The sequence below is a fragment of the Salvia miltiorrhiza genome, chromosome 8 (assembly GCF_028751815.1).
Source record: "Salvia miltiorrhiza cultivar Shanhuang (shh) chromosome 8, IMPLAD_Smil_shh, whole genome shotgun sequence".
Lineage (NCBI taxonomy): Eukaryota > Viridiplantae > Streptophyta > Magnoliopsida > Lamiales > Lamiaceae > Salvia > Salvia miltiorrhiza.
Genome location: NC_080394.1, coordinates 28,656,965 through 28,677,144, shown reverse-complemented (window position 1 = coordinate 28,677,144; position 20,180 = coordinate 28,656,965). Strand labels below are relative to the sequence as shown.

The window sequence follows — 20,180 nt, the reverse complement described above, 5'->3', positions numbered from 1 at the left end:
ATATTAATTTTAATATAATTTTTTAGATGAATAATTATATATATATATATATATATATATTCAAATATGCTTTAGATTTTATTAAATTTTTAGTTATGTTTGTGTACGAATTTTTATATTTATTTATATTAGCGTGTTTGTTGTTATTACTTCTTAATTAAATTTCGGAATGGCTCATTGGAGAATCATTATTATGGTAGCACATGCTTATTTAAATTTACTGAAGTCATCTACATTTTATTATAAACTAAACAATACATTTCTCATGTTCAATCCCTTTTTTTTTCACTAACCTACTGATAAAAATAATTATTTTAAATGCATATAAAAATAATGGGTGTTGTGTTTATTAAAATTATTTGGCATGTATCTACTCACGACTCACTGGTAGCACCATTGCTTGGATAAATTTTTTATTAAAATTGAAATCCAACTAAAATAATACAATAGTATTATTTTTCAATGTTATAAAATTAAACTTAATAAATCGATCAATTTTGTATATGAAAATAAATTATATTCTTTTCTCTTTTTTTTGCAAAAATAGATAGAAATAATGTTGTAAATATATTACTATATTGCATAAAATGATCGGATTTGAAAGTTTGCATAAGATTAGTTTATTTTATTTATAGTATGTAATAGTTACGAATTTTATAAAATTTAAATTGATTTGAATTGTCATTAATTTGACCTTCATTTACATCGAATTTGTCTATATAATTCATATATATTTTTAAAATATTTATTATGTGGCAATTTAGGATTTTGATTTATACCTTTTTTTAAAAAAACCTATAACATCGAAGATGTTCACACTTTAGATATCCTTTAAGATCTTTATTTTTAAATTTTGCATTTAAATTAAATGAAAGAATTAAGTATATGTTGGATATGCCAATTATCTTAGCACACTTTCATTTTTCAATTTGTCCCATTTATAATGACACTTTGAAAAAACATTTGATTCGTTTATAACCTTACTCATACACACATCACGGTATTCGACAATAAATTGAAAGATAAAACAAAGTATGCATGAGCCAACAAATAATTTGCAAGACACATTTGATCATACACAAAATAAAAATGAAGAATCCAATGTAACATGAAAACAACTACCCTACCAAACATGCTAGGTATGATATATCTTTTGGGAGAGCCAAAATTACCCAGCCATCGTATAGATATCAGGCAATTTCTAGTAATATCAACTAACCAAAGAAAATTGCGGTAGAAAAAAGTTATCCATTGCCGCTTAAAAGAAATTAAGTTACGTTCCAAGATGCAGCTGACTATCTGCCATTTACTCCGTTCCAATATTACCTTTCAGTTGAAGCTGAAGCCACCAGCAGGGACGGAGACCTCAGCCCCTCCAAATTGGAAACCCGACTGGGATGCATCTCCTGGTGGGCCTGGCTCATCATCATCCTCCAACCAATACGTCTCAAGCATCTTCACAGCCTTCTCGTATATCTCATTGTTGTCATGACTCTGCAAGTTCTCGATTTTTTCAAGGCCTTCAGCATCATCGATCATTTGTGCAAACAGGTTGGCTTCTCCTGTGCGACCCAAATTCTTCTCAGATTCCCCTACTTTCAGAATGTTTTCAAGACCTTCCAAACATACTGTCACGATCCTTGGGTCAGGGCATACAAGCAAATCGCATAAAGGCCTAATACAATTTTGACTTACAAGGTACCTATTCAAGAAAGAAGGGATTCAATTCTAGTAACAATGATAAAATGATATAACAAAAAGGTAACATAAAACGCATAAATCATAATATCTCACTTTATTTGTTCATGAGTACCACCAGACGTGGCATTTGACAAGGCCCACGCAGCCTCTTTTTTAACATCAAATTCAGCATTTTGTAGCAATTGGACTAGTGGACCAATAATACCAGCCTCAATGACAGCCTGCAATAAGCCGAGTGTTGCTATAAAAACATGTTTTCCGGCACCCCAAGCCACCTTGGCTAATATGCTTCATACATACAAATCCAAAGAAAACAAAACTATACCTGAATTTGCTCTTTGTTTCCAGCTGTGATGTTGGAAATAGTCCAGCAAGCTTCCTTTTTAATGCTTTTCTTATAACTACCATTCAAGAGGTTAAGAAGAGAGGGCAGTGCACCATTGCGGATGATAAACTGCAAAAGGCACTCAATCTTCAGATATGAAATTATATTATAAAACAATTGAAGTACAAACTACTTTTACAGACCCAATGGCAGGCTCTTCGCATATGTATATCATCTAAGTGAATAATTAAAATATTAGCCACTCTATGTCCTGGGGTGAAGATAAATGAAAGGATGGGCAAGAAAGCATTTAAGGGGAATTTATGGAATAAAGTCACAATATATGTCATGAAACAGGAGCATCAGTTCATCCTAGTACAGAGACTAGTTCTCAAGATAGCAATAAATCATACTAATTGGATATTGCTCTATATCGATTCCCCTAGCCTAGAATATGAAGAATTACTTGAAAATCATACATGTTAAGAGCAAAAATCAAACGCCATTTGATCATAAAGTCATCACAATGTCCAGCAAAATAAAATAAACGAACCAAGAAATCTCAACATGTTACAATTCCACAAGTATAAAGAAAAGATAACACATCAGTAATATAATTGACAGAACATCCTCAAGCATACCTGAGTTTGCAAATCATCACCCGTGACAATATTTCCAACTGTGCGAAGAGCAGGGATCAAAACAGAGGGTGATGGATGGCTGAAATGTCAAATTATTCATTAATCAGACAGATAAGAACAAAAGAACAGGCTTCCAAATAAAAGGAACTTGCTCAAGAGTATATTTGATACGAAGTCTAGATACTCACAGCAACAACTCAACCAAACGGGGGCATACTCCAGAGTCAATCACAGCTTGGATTTTGTCATTACTGCCATCTGAGAGATAAGAGAGGGCCCAGCATGCATCAGTCAAAACTTCCTCATCAGTTGAGTCTATAAGTTGTCTGAGAACTGGGAGCGCGGGGCTTGTCTGCATATCACAACCATAATATCAAAAACTGTTCTGCATCTGACTCAAAACAGTGGCATGCATTCCTCAAAGGTAAAGGCATATGTATATCATTGAATAAGATGCATCAGCCATCTGGGAAATGAACAAGGGGAACCATGCTTTATATCTACTGGAACAAAATAATTATACAATACCCCTCCACCCAAAAATAGTAAAAATTATTCTTACAGTGACATCCATTCAAAGTTTCAACAAATAAGCCTACAACAGTTCAACAATTACACAATGACACTTTTGTTTATGATATGATGGAAGTTTGTGATCCTTTCATCATTAATTCAAAGGAGACAAACCTGTTCAAACTGCGGTGGTGGCTTGCCTCGACAAAAATTTGATAGAGTCCAGGTAGCATTTCTGAGCATGGACAGCTTAGCATGTTCATTCAACTGAGCTAGCAAAGGACCCAAAGCTCCGTAATTAAGTACAAGGTCTCGACATGTGGAGGAATCACCAGCCACATTTCCCAAAGCCCAAACTGCCTAAATCACAAAATAAATATTGTTATTACAAATAAAAATCCATAGCTTATTAACATACATAAGCAAAAAACTCCTAACAATATAATACAGGACATTAGTAAACAATTGAAAGGCCAAACTAGTCCTTTAACATACACACCTGTTCCCGAACATCATCACTTGGAGAACCAAGAAGCTTGACAAATATTGGGACAGCCCCATGATCAATTACAACCTTAGTATGTTCAGATGTCCCGGAAGCAATATTGGTCAGAGCCCACGCTGCTTCAAACTGCAGCAGTTAACAATGTAGTACAAGTTAAGATAAGAAGAAACCTAAAAGGCTTCAAGAGACACAAACCAAAACAGTTAATATAAGCAATATTGCCATACCTGAAGTTGTGGAAAGTCCTCCCTTGTCAAAAATTGAACAAAGCGGGGAACAACACCAGCTTGAATGACCTCCTGAATAGGAGGACTACGTTCTGCCAAATACAATTGTGGAGCACAAGAGGAATTCAACACCGAGAAAAACTAAAACAATTTTTCCAAAAATCAGCATATTTCAAAACAAATTATTCACCTATCGAGAGCAATTTACGAAATTGGGTTGTAGCCTCGAGTTGCTGACCAGCATCTTCAGTCCAAACACTTTGAACCATTACTGGTAGATTTTCTAACTGCACCTATATTTTTAAGAATCAATAAATTAGGTCGGTCACAATGAAAACCTTCTGAAATTTGGAACCAAAAACAATCCTTTTTTTTGTTAGTTCTATTGAAATTTGAAGTCAAGCAGGGATGAAAATCAACGAGATCGTAGAGGCATCTAAACATTCAATCCAAGAGACACGAGAAAACATTGAAACATTACAATTACAGGATATGTAAATCAGAATAAGAGAAAATCAACACCAAAAATCACAAAACCGTGCAATAAATTGAACACCACAAAGCCCCAGTATCGAAGGACTAATAGAACTCAAAACCTTCCAATCTAACCATACATCTACAAAAACCAACCTCCTCTACAATTCAAAATTAAAAAATAAAAATAAAAAATTAAAGAAATAAAAAAAGAAAAGAAAAAAGGAAAAAAGAAACACCATTTCAGAGCACGGACACAGTGCGTATACCTTTTTCTCGATGCCGGTCGTGGCTTCGACGGGGACGGAGAACTGCTGGACGCCCTCGCGGCGCTTCTTCTGGAGGTTCTCCTCGCGGCGGCTCTTGCGAATCTCGACCATGTTGTCCTCCCTGCGGCGGCGGCCCTCGTCGGCGTCAACGGCCACCTTGTACCTGGTGCGGCGGACATCCGCGCGAGAGTTGGGCCTCAGCGACATTGTTCGATTCAACGTATATCGCCGAGAAAATGAAAACCGAAAACGAAATGAAATTTGGGGATTGAATTTTGAGTGGCGGAGTGGAGAAGCGAGGGATTTATACACATACAGGGGTTTAGTGAGTGGGAAGTCGGTTTGTATTAATTTGGGCACCGATCAACCCTTATTTACGGGAATACCCCTCCCGTTTTGAATTTGAATTTGAATATGAGGGAATTAGGGAAAGCCGATCATTTTTTAATGACATACAGTTGGGCCGCAGCCCAATTTATTCGAGGGCCAGTCCAAATCAGTTGATCCCCGATGATGAATGTGTTTGATAGGAAAAAAAAAAAAAGGTGCAATTATGGAACATTTCATTTAGAATTAATGTTTTGATTATTATATGGATATGAATCTGCCTATGTTGGAAAAAAAAATGCAAAACACGATAATTTTTAATGTTTCAACTGCTTTACCCCCCTATTTGGTATTTCCATGAATAAGGACTTTATATTCTCAAGCGTTTTACCTAAATTTGAAAGTGTGGACTTGTCTTCCAATTTAGCCAAATTTTAATTAAAAAAGATTGAAAGGTACGACACTCGTACGTACTCTCTCATTCACATTGATAATACTTTTTTTTCGTCTCTCCCATTAATCAAAATTACAGCCCAAATAACATGTAATCGACTAACCCGACATTCGATAACCCAAAAATAATGTGTTCGCCAGATTATATGATTTATAATACTTTTTTTTCGTCTCTTCCATTAATTAAAATTACAGCCCAAATAACATGTAATCGAATAACCCGACATCCGATAACCCAAAAACAATGTGTTCGGCTGATTATATGATTTTTTTTTCTCGTTAATTGATTTTTAACTTCGTTATTATAATAAAAAAAATTCTAAAATTTTGTGAAATATATTTTAGTTTAATATTAGAATCAAATATAAAACGTGTTTTTAATTCTAAACCTCATTTTTATTTCACTGTGTTTTTAATCAAATATTTATCATAAAACGTTTAGATGTAAAAATTAAAAAATTATAACCATTTAACAAAATTGTGTGCATCTTTTATATCTCTAAGAGTTGCATATAAGTTATTATGTAAGTCAATGTTGAAATCTCACGTATTTATGTGTGTATTTGTTTCTTACAAATATAATATTATAAAAAAATACTATTAATTAATTTTTTTAGTAAATTTTTTAGTCCGACTAACCCGATGGGGTAGCCCAAAATCCGAATATTTAGGGTTAGGGTTGAAAATTTCTAACTCGAAAATTTTTTCAACCCAGTTAGTCCACACCCAAATAACCTGACAATTCAATAGGACTAACCCAAAATTCGGTGGTTGGCTCGAATGACATTCCATGACTAAATCATCAGAAGTCCGTCTCAAATTATAATTACGATGTTGTTGTTTCATTAAATATCTTTCTTCAAAACAAATTCCGGGGTCTAGTATATTTTGGTCAGAAGACTTGAGTACGACACCCGCTACCGACCTCTGGCCTGACAGAATATTACTATATCTCACTAAAGCAGCACGGAGATAGCACAAGAAAGTGTATATGATGAATCAAAAATCCCTTAAAACATAGGCTAATAGGCGAGCTTGAAATCCTTAACGGATCTGAATGCCGAGAAGTAAACCATCTAACATTATCCCAAAGAAACTTGGACTCATAGCAATAAAGGACCTCACGAGAGACTATTGAGAATAAAAGATCCATCAAGCGGTCTAGAAATCTTTAGGTTTAATAAAAAAAGGATCCCAACCATATGCCAGCATCAAATTGTGCATGCGTATGCAACGGGAATCACAAATAAGTTGAAAAAATCAAAACACTCATGCTCTCATAAGCTAAAAATTCATCATTAATTAATTAGTTTCAAGGCCATGACACTATAAATAATTCTTAATTTCTCACTCTCAAAGTATGTTACATATATGAACTTATCCTCTATCACTTAGAATATGATCAACAAAAAACTTATTGATACATTTTTGGATCATGAATTAAATTATCGCCTGATTTTGGCGTAGAGGTCCCTCTCTGGAGGCTCCTCTTTGAGTCTATTTTGCAGTGTTCGAAAACCTTGTCTCCAAGGACCATCATCTATTCCCTTTTACCATGTCTCAGAATTCATCACGTCAAGCAAGTATTTTTAATTTATTATAAAAATATATAGATATTATTAACCACACTATACGATTTTTTTTTTATGTTGGATGTATTTTAATTAGCGTATCCATAAAATATAATAACACGTAGATTGTAAAAAATCATTAGAATTTACATTTTCATTTACAACTTGTTCGATTTCATACGATTTTTTATGTTGGACGCATTTTAGTTAGCGTATCCATAAAACTAGTGTGTAACCCGTCGAATTTCGACGGGTATCATTTGATGTTAAAATTTATATAAAAGAAAAGCGTAAAAATTATTTCTTAATATATTTATAAATTATAGAGATTATTCACTAAAAAACTCTTAATATGATATAGGTTTACGTTACACATCAAACTAAAATGAAAAAATAAATTAAATAGGACTTTCATCCTTAACATGACTTAGCAAAGCGTATATTCAAAAAAATTATTTGCCACCCACTACTATTTGTCACCCATACCCGCGACCCGTGGATACCTGTCATCCGTCGAGTATCAGCCACCTGCAATCCGTTGGATACCCGCCACCCACTACCTGTCGGATACCCGCCACCCTTTACCCGTTGGATACCCGCTACTTACTACTTGTTGGATACCCGCCGAGGATTGAAAATAATGATAAATATTAGTTGAATAATAGAATAATTCTATGAAGCATGATGACGAATACGTAATACGGAAAGGATCGATACAGGGACGTAAATACGTCATTTTTTCAAAAAATATGATACGATACATCAAAAATACGCTTTAGTTTTTTTATTTAAAATATATTTTATATATATTATAAATTCATAATTCACTAATAATATAAGCAAAACACTACTAATTCATAATAAAGTGAATCAAATAATAGCAAATGAAACAGTCTTAATAGTTACTCCCTCCGTCCCACTCCAATAGGCTCACTTCTTTTGGGCACGGAGATTAAGAAAACTTACTTTTTAGTAGGAAAGTGGTAGTAAAGTGGTGTGATCCACACCAATTAAGTACAACTTTTTTACCCAAAAATGAAAATGAGTCTATTGGAGTGAGACATCCCAAAAAGAAAATTGAGTTTATTAGAGTGGGACGGATGGGAGCAGGGACAGATCTAAAAATTTAATTAGGACCGGGCGAGATTTCATCGGATGTTTTTAATAAATGTTAGTAAAGAAAACAGACCGGGCGACCGCCGAGATTTCATCAAAATATATACATATATATAGGTAATAAAAAAAAATTGACGGGGCGACCGCCGAGGCTGCCCGGCCTCTAGATCCGTCTCTGGATGGGAGTAATACTTGATAAAACACATTAAAATGTAACACAATATCGTGTATATGTCAATTTAAAATTACAACAAACGATGATAAATAATAATAATAATAACAATATTGTGTATTTTTTTTCTTTTTCTTCTTATTATTTATTATGTTTACACGATTTTTTTTGTTATTGCATAATAATAATAATAATAATATTATTAATAATAATACTCTTTATGTTTACCGATTATTATTTGCAATATATGCTCGTTAGTTCATTGTCGTATTGGTGAGATCACTGAGATATTAAGCATCGAGGTTCACAACCTCGGATCCGAAATAAATTACTTGACTCACTGCATGTACAAATATCCAAAACTACATTAACCCCAGAACATAAGTTGCCAAATAGATAACATCACAAAAGTCCATTTTTCACAGTAAGCATACAAAATAGAGGGAAGAAAAATATGGGAACCGATGGAGAAAAAGGGTATAAAACAGAAGGTTACAACTTGACGTCTTTATATGGGGTTCTGAAATTGTAGACATCATTGTATAAATAAATAATAACATGAATAAAAAAATTATGTTTAACGATTATTATTTGCAATCATATTACATGGAGTAATATAGTTATAGATTCTACTTTAATCCCTGCAACAAAAAAAGAAGAAAAGAATCAGCAAGAGACAATCTCAAGAATGTAAAGAAAAATTCGCAGCATTTTGTCAAACACATAATATGAAAAATTTGAAAACAGATTTCTTAGATTTCTCAAGAATGTAAATAGAAATAAAACTCACATATTTGTTCTGAAAAATTAAACAATATAACATCACCTCAAAATCCAAATCATATAACCTCTTCTACAGTTTGGTAATTAACCAATAAAAATCACCCACTATTAACATTCCCAGTATATGCAGCGCATCTTATCCTCATCTTAAAATCTAAGATAATGATTTGCTTACTTTGAGGATGGGGACTGAACTTTTTCATCTGCTGTTTTGGCTTCTAAAATTTGTTGTTTTGGCTTCTGAAATTGAATCACCATGTGATCTCACAGTCCTGTAAAATTGTTAAGCAATCAAAGTGAGTCACAACATTAGTATATAACGAAGCATATACTTTATAAAATCTGAATTAATAAATACAAAACTTATAAAGGGCCTTTCATTTATAAAAGGCCATGTGTTGTGTAACATAGGTAGATCAGAAAGGGAGTGGAGAAAATAAAGGCAGATCATAAATGGCTCCAAAAAGTATCAATTATAATGCTTGAAAATGGCTTCCACAGCAATTCAAAAAAAAAATTGAAACTCTGCATCAGTGGATAACACTAAAAGATTGGCCATATTCATGCTGTGGAGAAGGAGAATTTCATATACAGTAGATAACATATTATGACTGTAACCAAACATCTTCATCATCGAATTCAAAATTTACTCAGTCGTCATCTTCTTCTTCCTCCTGCACGAAATATAATTTGTTTGCAGATTCTTGGCCTAGCACCAACCCATCAAGATCAAGCCACCTCAATTATATACATAACAATCAAGATTAACATTATCATCTATGTTATCCTTGCACAATTATTCATATTTATTTGAATGAGGAATCGATGATCTTTATCAAATCACAAACCTTGGTCATATAATGATAATTTCTTCATGTTCGTACATGAGCAAAGGTTCTCAAAGAACCTGATAGATAAGTATATATCGATCCCTACAGCTCGATTTAAAGTAAGCAATCCCTTAATCCTCTAAACCAAAAATCTGGAAAAAAGAAGAAAAAGAAGAAGGGGGTATTGCCGCGTTAATGCAAAATAAAAGAAAGACAACAAAAGAAGAAGAAGAAGGTTACCTTGCGTCCACTGCATCTTTAATAATTCAAACTAATGAATTTATAGATGAAAATCTAGGGTTTAAGTTTCCTTTGATAAAATTGTTTCCAAAAAAATTTCTTTCTAAAGTTTATTGCCATTCTATATTTACATAATTTGCAGCTACTGAAAATTAATTAACATAAAAATCTAGGGTTTATGTTTCCATTGTTAAAAATCTTTTCAAAATTTGTTCTTTCTAAAATAATAATCATTCTATATTTAAAATAGTCAAACATTTAATACTTACCATATGGGGGAAGGGAGGTGGCAGATCGGCGGACATGGCTGCCGTGGTCGTCGGAAATCACAAAGAGGCGGTGAGACTGCACTCGGATTCCAGTCAACTGCACTCGGATTCAAACAACTTTGATTATTAATCTTTCCTAACATAATAATTTTCCATTGTTAAATCTAAACCCTAAAAATTGGCAGATTATTGATCGATTGGTAAATCTTTCCAAAATTTCATTATTCTAAAATTGAGCACTGATCATAGTCAATAATTACATTTCATAATTGAATACTTACCATGGCGAGGCGGCGGACTGTGTCGATCTCGGCGGTGGCCGGCGCGGCGAAGCCAATCGCAGCGGGAGGCAGAATGAAGAAATTGGTGGAGTGGGAGGCAGATCGGAGCAGATCTCTGGCGATTGCGGCAGCGGCGGTGACGCGAATCGCGACGGAAGAGAGGGAGAAATTGCTACGCGGAGACAGGAAGAAGGGGCCGCGGTGGCAGATTGGAGTAGATCTCTGGCGATTGCGGCAGCGGCGGTGACGCGAATCGCGGCGGAAGAGAGGGAGAAATTGCTACGCGGAAACAGGAAGGAGGGGCCACGGTGCCGAGTTGGGGTCGGAGTAATCGCCGCGGGAGAGGGGAGAGGCTGGTGTGGAGCTACAGAAAGAATAGACAAACGAAGGGGAGGGATTCACGGCGGAGGAAGGAGGGGCGGCGCTGATTCAGACGGGGGAGGGGAGAGTAGTGTGGAGACGGGGGTGGTTTAGGGGAATTGAATTTGGGGAGGAGAGATACTTAATTTTGTGTTTTAAGAATTAAAATAAGATATGATGTAGGATGTATTTTGCCACATAGGATGACTAATATTATGCCAGAAGCTCTAGAATTGCAGGGATTTTAAATCTTGAATTCTTAGATAGGCCACGTAGGACCCCGGATTAAGGAGAGCGCAGGATTCCTTAACCGTATTATATATTTGATATGTAATAATTATAGCAAGTAGATTGTGAAAAATCATTAGAATTTACATTTTCATTTAGAATTTGTTGAATTTCATATATAATAGCATACCATAATTATCTATCCATGGAATAGTAGGGAAGCAATAGCACTTTGATTATATCATTACATGTGGATAAGAAGGAATCTGAAACAATTTAAGTTTGCTTTAAAATCTTGAAGGAAGTGAGTAGAGAATAACACATCAATTCTGTTGATCAACTGAATTCGGACAATGACGTGAACTCAAATTAATTAACAAATAATTTTTGCACACATGTCGTGTTTCTTGAAATTAATTAACAAATAATCAGGACACTAGTTTTATCTGCATTTCTCGACTTATATATGTATATATCTCATTGATTGTGCTCAGCAGCAATTTTAAACCATTTTTTAAAATGTTATTAATTGAATGGACAACCTTTTGTTTCCACTCATACACCAACAAAAATAATAGACATGAAAATGATGGGCATATATATTCTATAATCTGGTGAAGCTGCTTTGAGTCGGTGACGAATCAGCACTAGGATTTTAGGATAAAAATGAGATGATTGGAAACCAAAAGAGGTACTCCCTCCCTCCCAATATTCAAGTCCCCTATTTCTTTTTGAGTCGTCCCATGTTACAAGTTCCCTTTTCTTTTTTGGCTAAAATTAGGGATGAATTAGTAATTTAATTAGCTATACTATAAAACACAAAAATTAACCCTAAAACCTACCCACCCACCCGATCTGCCACTCTCTCTCTCCTCTCTTCTCTCTGACGCCTCCACCATCCTCACGCCTTCCTCCACCTTCCACCGCTTCCAACACCTTCCACCGCCTCGCACCTCCGCCGCCATCCTCTTGCACTGACGCCTCCACCATCCTCACGCCTCCGCCACCATCCTCATGCGACGCCTCCACCTTCCTCCTGCTCCGCCTCCAACGCCTCCGCCGCCTCGCGCCTCCGCGGGCTCCAACGCCGCCTCTGCCGCAACAGAGCCACCACTGCGCCGGACTCCAACACCTCCGCGCCACCGTTCCTCTCACCCCTCCACCTTCCACCGCCTCCAACACCTCCTGCTCCGCCTCACGTCTCCGCCGCCAACGCAACTCGCGCCGCCTCGCGCTTCTGTCTTCACCGACTCCAACGCCACTGCCGCTTCGCGCCTCCTCCTGCGCCGCCTTCCACCGCGGGCAGATATGCTCAAATAATTTAGGGATTTGCAGGTATTTAGGGAAAATTGTTTGGTTTTGGTTGTTGGGGTGTGGTTGCATATTTGCAATTGAATTTGGTTTCTGAATTGATAAGGAAAGCATATTTTAGTGTAAGGTGTTATTGAGCTGGTTTGGCCGATTTCGATTTTAATTTTGTGTGATTAGTTCAAAATAACGAGGATATGATCTGTGTTGGTTGTGATGTTGAGATAGCTCGAAGTTTAGATTCGTTTCGTGCTTAATTAGGATTTTTGATGTGGAAAAAATGGTGCAATGTTGTGTTTTGCAGCCATGTTTGGAGGTGGTAACAGATTATGGCAGATTCCTGACTCACCCAAGGCCATTCTGTTCTTGGCTCGCGGCTGCAGCGATAGGGCGGCTAATTTCTGGGATAAGTCTCCAAAGTGTCTGCATTGTCAATTGAATTTCAGTTTTTTAATTTTGCTATATTCCTTGTTGTACTTGTATTAGTCAATTGAATTAGTAAATAAAATAACATTAAATAAAGCACTAATTATGTGGTCCCTACTACTTTTACATTGACTTTAACTCTCCTAAATACCAGTGCCCAAAAGAAAGGGGACTTCATTAACGGGACGTAGGGAGTATTAGAATAAACAAAAACTAATTAGCCAATTTTGGAAAATTTTGCATCCATCACCTCCACCGTCCATGCAAACATGTCCACCTGCAACGTGTCATTGCCCAACTTCGATTAATTTTTCTCGTTGATGAGAATTTGTAACATATATATACCTCAAACAATATGCTTTTTGCCTATTATTTTAATCTAAGTAGCAATATTGAAGCACCAAAAATTCATTTAGGATGTGTTTACTTTAATAGAAAAAGTTAGAAAAAGTATATCATCCCCTTTTCACTCATTTTCTCACAAATGTTGGATAATATTATCCTATTAGAAGGGTGTAAAAATATTTTTCAATATTTCAATTTGTTTATTCATCTATTTTTAACAAAGTAAACACATGATAAAAAAAAGGAAAAAAAAAATATAATATTATCTCACATTTTCTTATCCATCATTTACAAATGAAAATTTTACTACCAAAGTAAACACAATCTTACAATAAATGATTTTTTAATTTGAATCCCCCAACATCTCATTGGTAAACACAATCTTACAATAAATGATTTTTTAATTTGAATCCCCCAACATCTCATTCTATAGAAGGTACACACGCAGTGTGTTTGTGCATGTATATCCATAGTAATATATTAATCAAACAAATATTTTTGATTGGGTGCATGTAGCACTTTATCTCATACATCTGATGTTGGGTGCTGAATGCGTTATTAGACATGAAATGGGGAGAAAAGTAAGTTTAATACGCAACGGCACCAACCAAAAAAGCTTGAAACCTTGAAAGTTGGGCAGTCACCAAACTAACAAGAAATAAATTTACCAATCTACCCTCGAACAAATCCTAAATCCCCCCAACCCCTCACCTAACTTTATAGTAGTAGCATTACAAGTTTACAACAACCACCTAGTCTGAGTTACACACGGGCGCTGCGCTTGGGTACACCCCGTGTATTGCAACCCATCATCCTCACCGTCGGATCGCCGCTCTCCTTTATCATATCCGCCAGATCATCACCGAACAAGTCCACGAATGTTTTCTGCAAATCCTCTAAGCTCTCTTCCTTCTTCACACCATAATATAATTCCCCATCAAAAATAATCTCATAATAATGAAATCAAGTGAGACGTTTATTTCGCATACCTCATCCCCTACATTCTGCTCCATCATCTTCATCAGATCATGGAGGAAATCACCCATCCCCTGTTCCAACAAATTTTTACAGCACCACATTATTCCTAAATTGCAATCAACTCTCACAATCTAATTATAATGGTGATATCTGAAAAGATGATTCTATAATCCCAGTTAAGACCAAGTATGAGTTCATTATAATTTATAAATGAGCGTATGGTATGGAAATAAAACATATTATCAAACTCTGGGATTCTTTTAGCAATACTTTGGAACTCATAACTCCAAATCCAAATCAATTCAAAAAAGAGGCAAGTATCTAATGATTTCTTTTAATTATAAAGAAAATACCATGAGGAATGCTTATATGCTCATATTACATGACACATCATTCATATTCCCCAAACTTCCTCGTTTATTTCTGCTAACCATGTCAGCAAACATAAATCGCAATATGAAAACCAGACAAAAAGAGAAATTTCTCCGAAATTCAATGACCAAATTAAAATCAACCACTCATTTTGTCAGAATGCGCAAAAGGAACAAACCTCTAAAAAAATAAAAAGTGAAAAGTGGAAGGGGGTGTGGAAATAGCAATAAACGGAGTGGCAGTATCAAATAGAGAGGATGGAAAATATCTAAGATATTTTAGCGGAAAATGCTGACGCACCTCGTCTTCCTCAAGCAGATCGAGGAATCCCGCATCGTACATTGACCTCTTCCCCTTATCAGACAATACTGCGCCCCCGAATTCAATGTCATTAATTTTACACAAACACAAAATTCTCATCAATAACGACGAATTTGGAAATACTAAGTGCGTGACCGCGTGTGCAACTGTAGTGAAGTTTACCAGCGTAGGCTTCTTGTATTTTCTGGAAGCGGCGCTTTGCTTCTCCAGCGGCGGACGGATTCTTCGCCCACCTGTCGGGATGCCATTTCTGGATAGAGAAAGAGAGAATCTTAATAATTAAATTGTAAAACTTTAAAACTTGAAATTGAGAAAATAGATAGGTAGAAGGAATTACGAGCGCCAGCTTGCGGTAGGCGGAGCGGATGTCGGAGAAGGAGGCGTCCTTGCGAATGCCGAGAACGGTGTAGTAGCAATAAGACCCGACTGCGGATCCTCCTTCCCGATCCATACCGCGACCTGATTAGCTTCGACTTTCCGATTAATTTAATCTTCCAGGGAAGATTAAAGGGGGAGCATTTAGTGATGGCAGAGAATTGTGCTTCGATTGAGCATGTACCGAAATAGCGGAAAACGACGAAGCGAAGCCTATTTCATTATAAAGGGGTGATAAGGATGCGAGCGAGGCGTGGTACAACGGGGGATGTAAAATATCTACGAGGAAGACCGAAGCTTCCAGAATGGAAGATATTTTCTGCAAGCTAAACGAATTGGGTCCGCAATTTGGTGAAATTTACTGCCTCTGCCATTGAATTATTCTTAATTTACTTAGTATTATTTTTAAAGAAAAACAATTATTATTATTATTAACACAATCTTTGACTTTTTTTAAAGGGTTAATTGCATATAATATCACGAACTTTGTTCAGAATCCATTTTCCTCATGAACTTTAGAAAATCCAAATTATATCAAATACTTTGATATGTGTTCAAATTGCCCATGTTTTAATTTTTGATTATTTAAAAACATACCCCATTAAATCTAGAATATTAAGAATTGACCCCATCACAAAATAAATTACACAACAACCCCACCTTTTGAACTTTTTTATTAAAATACCCTAATTATAAAACATGCATACCCGCACCTCGCCTAAAATGGTATCAGAGCGGATTTTTATTGATGAATTATACTCCCTCCGTCCCATAATAAGTGGCCACATTCTTTTCGGCACGGAGATTAAGAAATGAAGTGTTATGTTTTAATTGAATGGGGCCCATCAAAATTATTGAGTTAATTAAAATAGTAATTTCTTCCTGTTTTCACTCTCTCCCTCCCTCGTTCTTCCTGCCGCCGCCACTGGACGGCCGAGCCGTCGCCGGAGGCCGGCGGCTCTGCCTCCCCTCTCTCCTTTCACCTTGGACCTCTTCCTCCCTCATCTCCCGTTCCCCGTCGACCTCTCTCCCTCTCCCTTATCTCTCGCCTCTCCTCGCCGCGCCAAGCCGCGGCCGCGCCCCCTTCTCTGGCGACCCCTGCCGCCACCTATTCCTGCCCGGCGTCGCCCTCACCTCCCTTCTCTCTCCTGGCCAACAGCAGCACCACCACCACCGCCAACAACAACCAGATCTTGCCCCCAACCACCACCACCAGAAATCAAAACCTCGTATCCCTCCCAATCTGCCAACAACCACCACCACCGTCGCCAACAACCACCACCGCCGCCAACAATCACCACCACCACCGCCACTCAAAAACCAGAAATCAAAACCAGATCTTGCCCCCAAACCAGATCTGAAAGAGAATAGAGGGAGAGAGGGAGGACGACGACCTCAAATCGGCACACAGGGAGAGAGGGAGGACGACGACCTCAAATCGGCGCAGGCGAGCCCTAGCCCCCAAATCGGTGCACGACCTCACGCATTTGGGCGGCGAGCTTCGAATCCCCCAAATCGCCCAAGGATGCGACGGTGAGAGGGAGGGAGAGAGGCGGCGACGGGATCTGTAACGAGAGAAAGAGGGAGAGAGGCGGCGACGGCGATATGGGCAAAAGGCGGCGGCGGCCGGAGAGGCGAGAGACGGCGGCGGCGATGGGGGTGGCATCCCGCCGGAGAAGAAGATAGAGGGGCTGCTGCTCTCTCTGTGTGTGTGTATAGGGTGTGGAGTATATGTTTATTTTAAACATAATTTAGGGTTTAGTTAGTAACTTAATTAATGATCTTAATTAAGTTAAATTATTTCCATTTTTAGAAAGCAGCCACTTATAGTGGGACAGACGAAAAAGGAAATGTGACCACTTATTATGGGACGGAGGGAGTATATTATTGCACTACAAAAAAATTCAAAATTACAGGCGGCTTTTTCCTACCACTAAATATAGGGCAGCCGCCGGAAACACATTTACCGGCGGCAATACTGGCGGCGAGAGGCCGCTGGTAACTTTCACGTCGGTGATCTCCATTCTGCCGGTAAATTGCGGCGGCAGTTGCCGCTGGTGATTAGTGGTGGCGCCAACGCCGCCGGTAAAGTCCACCGGACGGCGGCCGCACGCTCGCCGGACTGCCGGAGGATTACCGGCGGCTTTTTGCCGTCGGTAATATTTTTTAATTTATTTTATTTATTTTTTTATTGTATATCCACGATTTATTTCCGTATTTATACATTATTGCATAAGTTAGACGAACTTCCCAGTCGGTCACTCATCTTACTTGTGCTCTGAGCTAAGCACGCTTAACCTTAAAGTTCTTTTCGAGTGGTCACCAGTACAGAACACTCGTATTATTGATATATCTAGTACCTATTAATTCATTTAAACTCTATTTCAATATGCAATATACAATATACATTCATAACCTTAGAATATGTCAAGATGATATCCAAGTGATGTTGTTAATTACGGATCGGGCTCGTTTTCATCCTTATTTTTATGTCGGAAAAATATTTATTTATTTATTATTATTATTATCAATTTAGTTTCTACACAATAAGTAGATATTCTACTTAAGATTCTAATTTTTTTTATCAATCTAATTTATAATTATAAGATTCTTACTAAGAATCTTGAATTCTTACTAGGAATCTTAGATTAGTGATGAGTGATGAGTGATGAGTGATGAGTGATCTCACTAATCAAATTAACATTCTTAAGTTGTAATTATAAGATTCTTACTAAGAATCTTGAATTCTTACTAGGAATCTTAGATTAGTGATGAGTGATCTCACTAATCAAATTAACATTCTTAAGTTGTAATTATAAGATTCTTACTAAGAATCTTGAATTCTTTATAGGAATATTAGATTAGTGATGAGTGATGAGTGATATCACTAATCAAATTAACATTCTTAAGTTATAATTATAAGATTCTTACTAAGAATCTTGAATTCTTACTAGGAATCTTAGATTAGTGATGAGTGATCCCACTAATCAAATTAACATACTTAAGTTATAATTATAAGATTCTTACTAAGAATCTTGAATTCTTTCTAGGAATCTTAGATTAGTGATGAGTGATCTCACTAATCAAATTAATATTCTTAAGTTATAATTATAAGATTCTTATTAAGAATCTTAAATTCTTTTTAGTAATCTTAGATTAGTGATGAGTGATCTCACTAATCAAATTAACATACTTAAGTTATAATTATAAGATTCTTACTAAGAATCTTGAATTCTTTCTAGGAATCTTAGATTAGTGATGAGTGATGAGTGATCTCACTAATCAAATTAACATTCTTAAGTTATAATTATAAGATTTTTACTAAGAATCTTGAATTCTTACTAGAAATCTTGATGAGTGATGAGTGATCTCACTAATCAAATTAACATTATTAAGTTGTAATTATAAGATTCTTACTAAGAATCTTGAATTCTTGCTAGGAATCTTAGATTAGTGATGAGTGATGAGTGATCTCACTAATCAAATTAACATTCTTAAGTTATAATTATAAGATTCTTACTAAGAATCTTGAATTCTTACTAGGAATCTTAGATTAGTGATGAGTGATGAGTGATCCCACTAATTAAATTAACATTCTTAAGTTATAATTATAAGATTCTTACTAAGAATCTTAAATTCTTTCTAGGAATCCTAGATTAGCGATGAGTGATCTCACTAATCAAATTAACATACTTAAGTTATAATTATAAGATTCTTACTAAGAATCTTGAATTATTTCTAGGAATCTTAGATTAGTGATGAGTGATGAGTGATGAGTGATCTCACTAATCAAATTAACATTTTTAAGTTATAATTATAAGATTCTTATTAAGAATCTTGAATTCTTTCTAGGAATTTTAGATTAGTGATGAGTGATGAGTGATCACACTAATTAAATTAGCATTCTTAAGTTATAATTATAAGATTCTTACTAAGAATCTTGAATTTTTACTAGGAATCTTAGATTAGTGATGAGTGATGAGTCATCTCACTAATCAAATTAACATACTTAAGTTATAATTATAAGATTATTACTAAGAATCTTAAATTCTTTCTAGGAATCTTAGATTAGTGATGAATTTCTTATTCCGTGATTCTAGAAGTGTTGTTGACTATGAAGCGTTCAATGATGTTTTGTCCGTTGACTCCATGTACCGTACGAATCGGTGTAATTTGATTTGTGCTCCATTTATCGGCATAAATCATCACTCGAGCAATATTATATTTGAAATTGCCTTCTTGTCGGATGAGACAACTGAGACCTTCTGTTGGTTGTTTGAGTCATTTCTAGAGTCGATGCATGGCAAAGAGCCAAATGCGATATACATCGATCAATGTCAAGCGATGATCAATGCCATTGATAGTACCTTTACGACTGCGAAGACAACCTGCAAAATAACACAAGTGCACAAAAAGTAATCGAGCAAGTATGAAATGACGCTAATATGTGTGGAGCATGCTCGAATGTGCACCCAACAACTCACAAATAACACCCAAAAATGAGGTAAACATCTATGGCATATCAATCAGAATGCAAGTTCTCATTTTGGTAAGTTAAACGGCAAAAAGGATTTTAAAGGGTTGTGGTATAAATGTATGAACCGTGTTGATATTGAGAAAGACTTCGAAGAAACTTGGCAACACATAATAGAAACATATGCGTTGGATAAAAATAGATGGTTTTGTGGTATGTACAAGCTACGTCGACGATGGGCACCTATTTTAACACGAGGCATTTTCACAGTCGGGCTATTGGCAACATCTAGAAGT

General features: G+C 36.2%; 2 protein-coding genes and 1 long non-coding RNA gene across 5 annotated transcripts; all 3 read right to left on the bottom strand.

Moving 5' to 3' along the window:
• Window positions 1-1,051: 1,051 nt before the first annotated feature.
• LOC130997485 (importin subunit alpha-2-like) lies at window positions 1,052-5,004 on the bottom strand. The gene is made up of 10 exons (XM_057922813.1): window positions 4,656-5,004; window positions 4,103-4,205; window positions 3,913-4,004; window positions 3,680-3,811; window positions 3,355-3,540; window positions 2,856-3,019; window positions 2,668-2,746; window positions 2,027-2,155; window positions 1,795-1,922; window positions 1,052-1,702 (listed from the first exon to the last, which is right to left on the bottom strand). Exons 1-10 carry the CDS (start codon window positions 4,860-4,862, stop codon window positions 1,330-1,332), a joined length of 1,593 nt encoding a protein of 530 aa, XP_057778796.1. The 5' UTR covers window positions 4,863-5,004; the 3' UTR covers window positions 1,052-1,329.
• Window positions 5,005-8,774: 3,770 nt separating this feature from the next.
• LOC130997484 (uncharacterized) lies at window positions 8,775-11,229 on the bottom strand. Of its 2 annotated transcripts, XR_009093101.1 has the most exons (5): window positions 10,698-11,229; window positions 10,417-10,513; window positions 9,926-10,059; window positions 9,253-9,815; window positions 8,775-8,935 (listed from the first exon to the last, which is right to left on the bottom strand). It is a non-coding gene; the product is annotated as an uncharacterized LOC130997484 (long non-coding RNA). The 2 variants fall into 2 exon arrangements; XR_009093100.1 differs by having other exon boundaries at window positions 9,253-10,059.
• Window positions 11,230-13,934: 2,705 nt separating this feature from the next.
• On the bottom strand, window positions 13,935-15,751 carry LOC130997483 (uncharacterized). 2 transcript variants are annotated; one of them, XM_057922811.1, is made up of 5 exons: window positions 15,373-15,751; window positions 15,198-15,285; window positions 15,015-15,082; window positions 14,354-14,413; window positions 13,935-14,276 (listed from the first exon to the last, which is right to left on the bottom strand). In XM_057922811.1, exons 1-5 carry the CDS (start codon window positions 15,484-15,486, stop codon window positions 14,127-14,129), a joined length of 480 nt encoding a protein of 159 aa, XP_057778794.1. In that variant the 5' UTR covers window positions 15,487-15,751; the 3' UTR covers window positions 13,935-14,126. The 2 variants fall into 2 exon arrangements, with proteins under 2 accessions (XP_057778794.1, XP_057778795.1); XM_057922812.1 differs by having other exon boundaries at window positions 13,935-14,273; window positions 15,373-15,726.
• Between the last annotated feature and the right edge of the window lie 4,429 nt (window positions 15,752-20,180).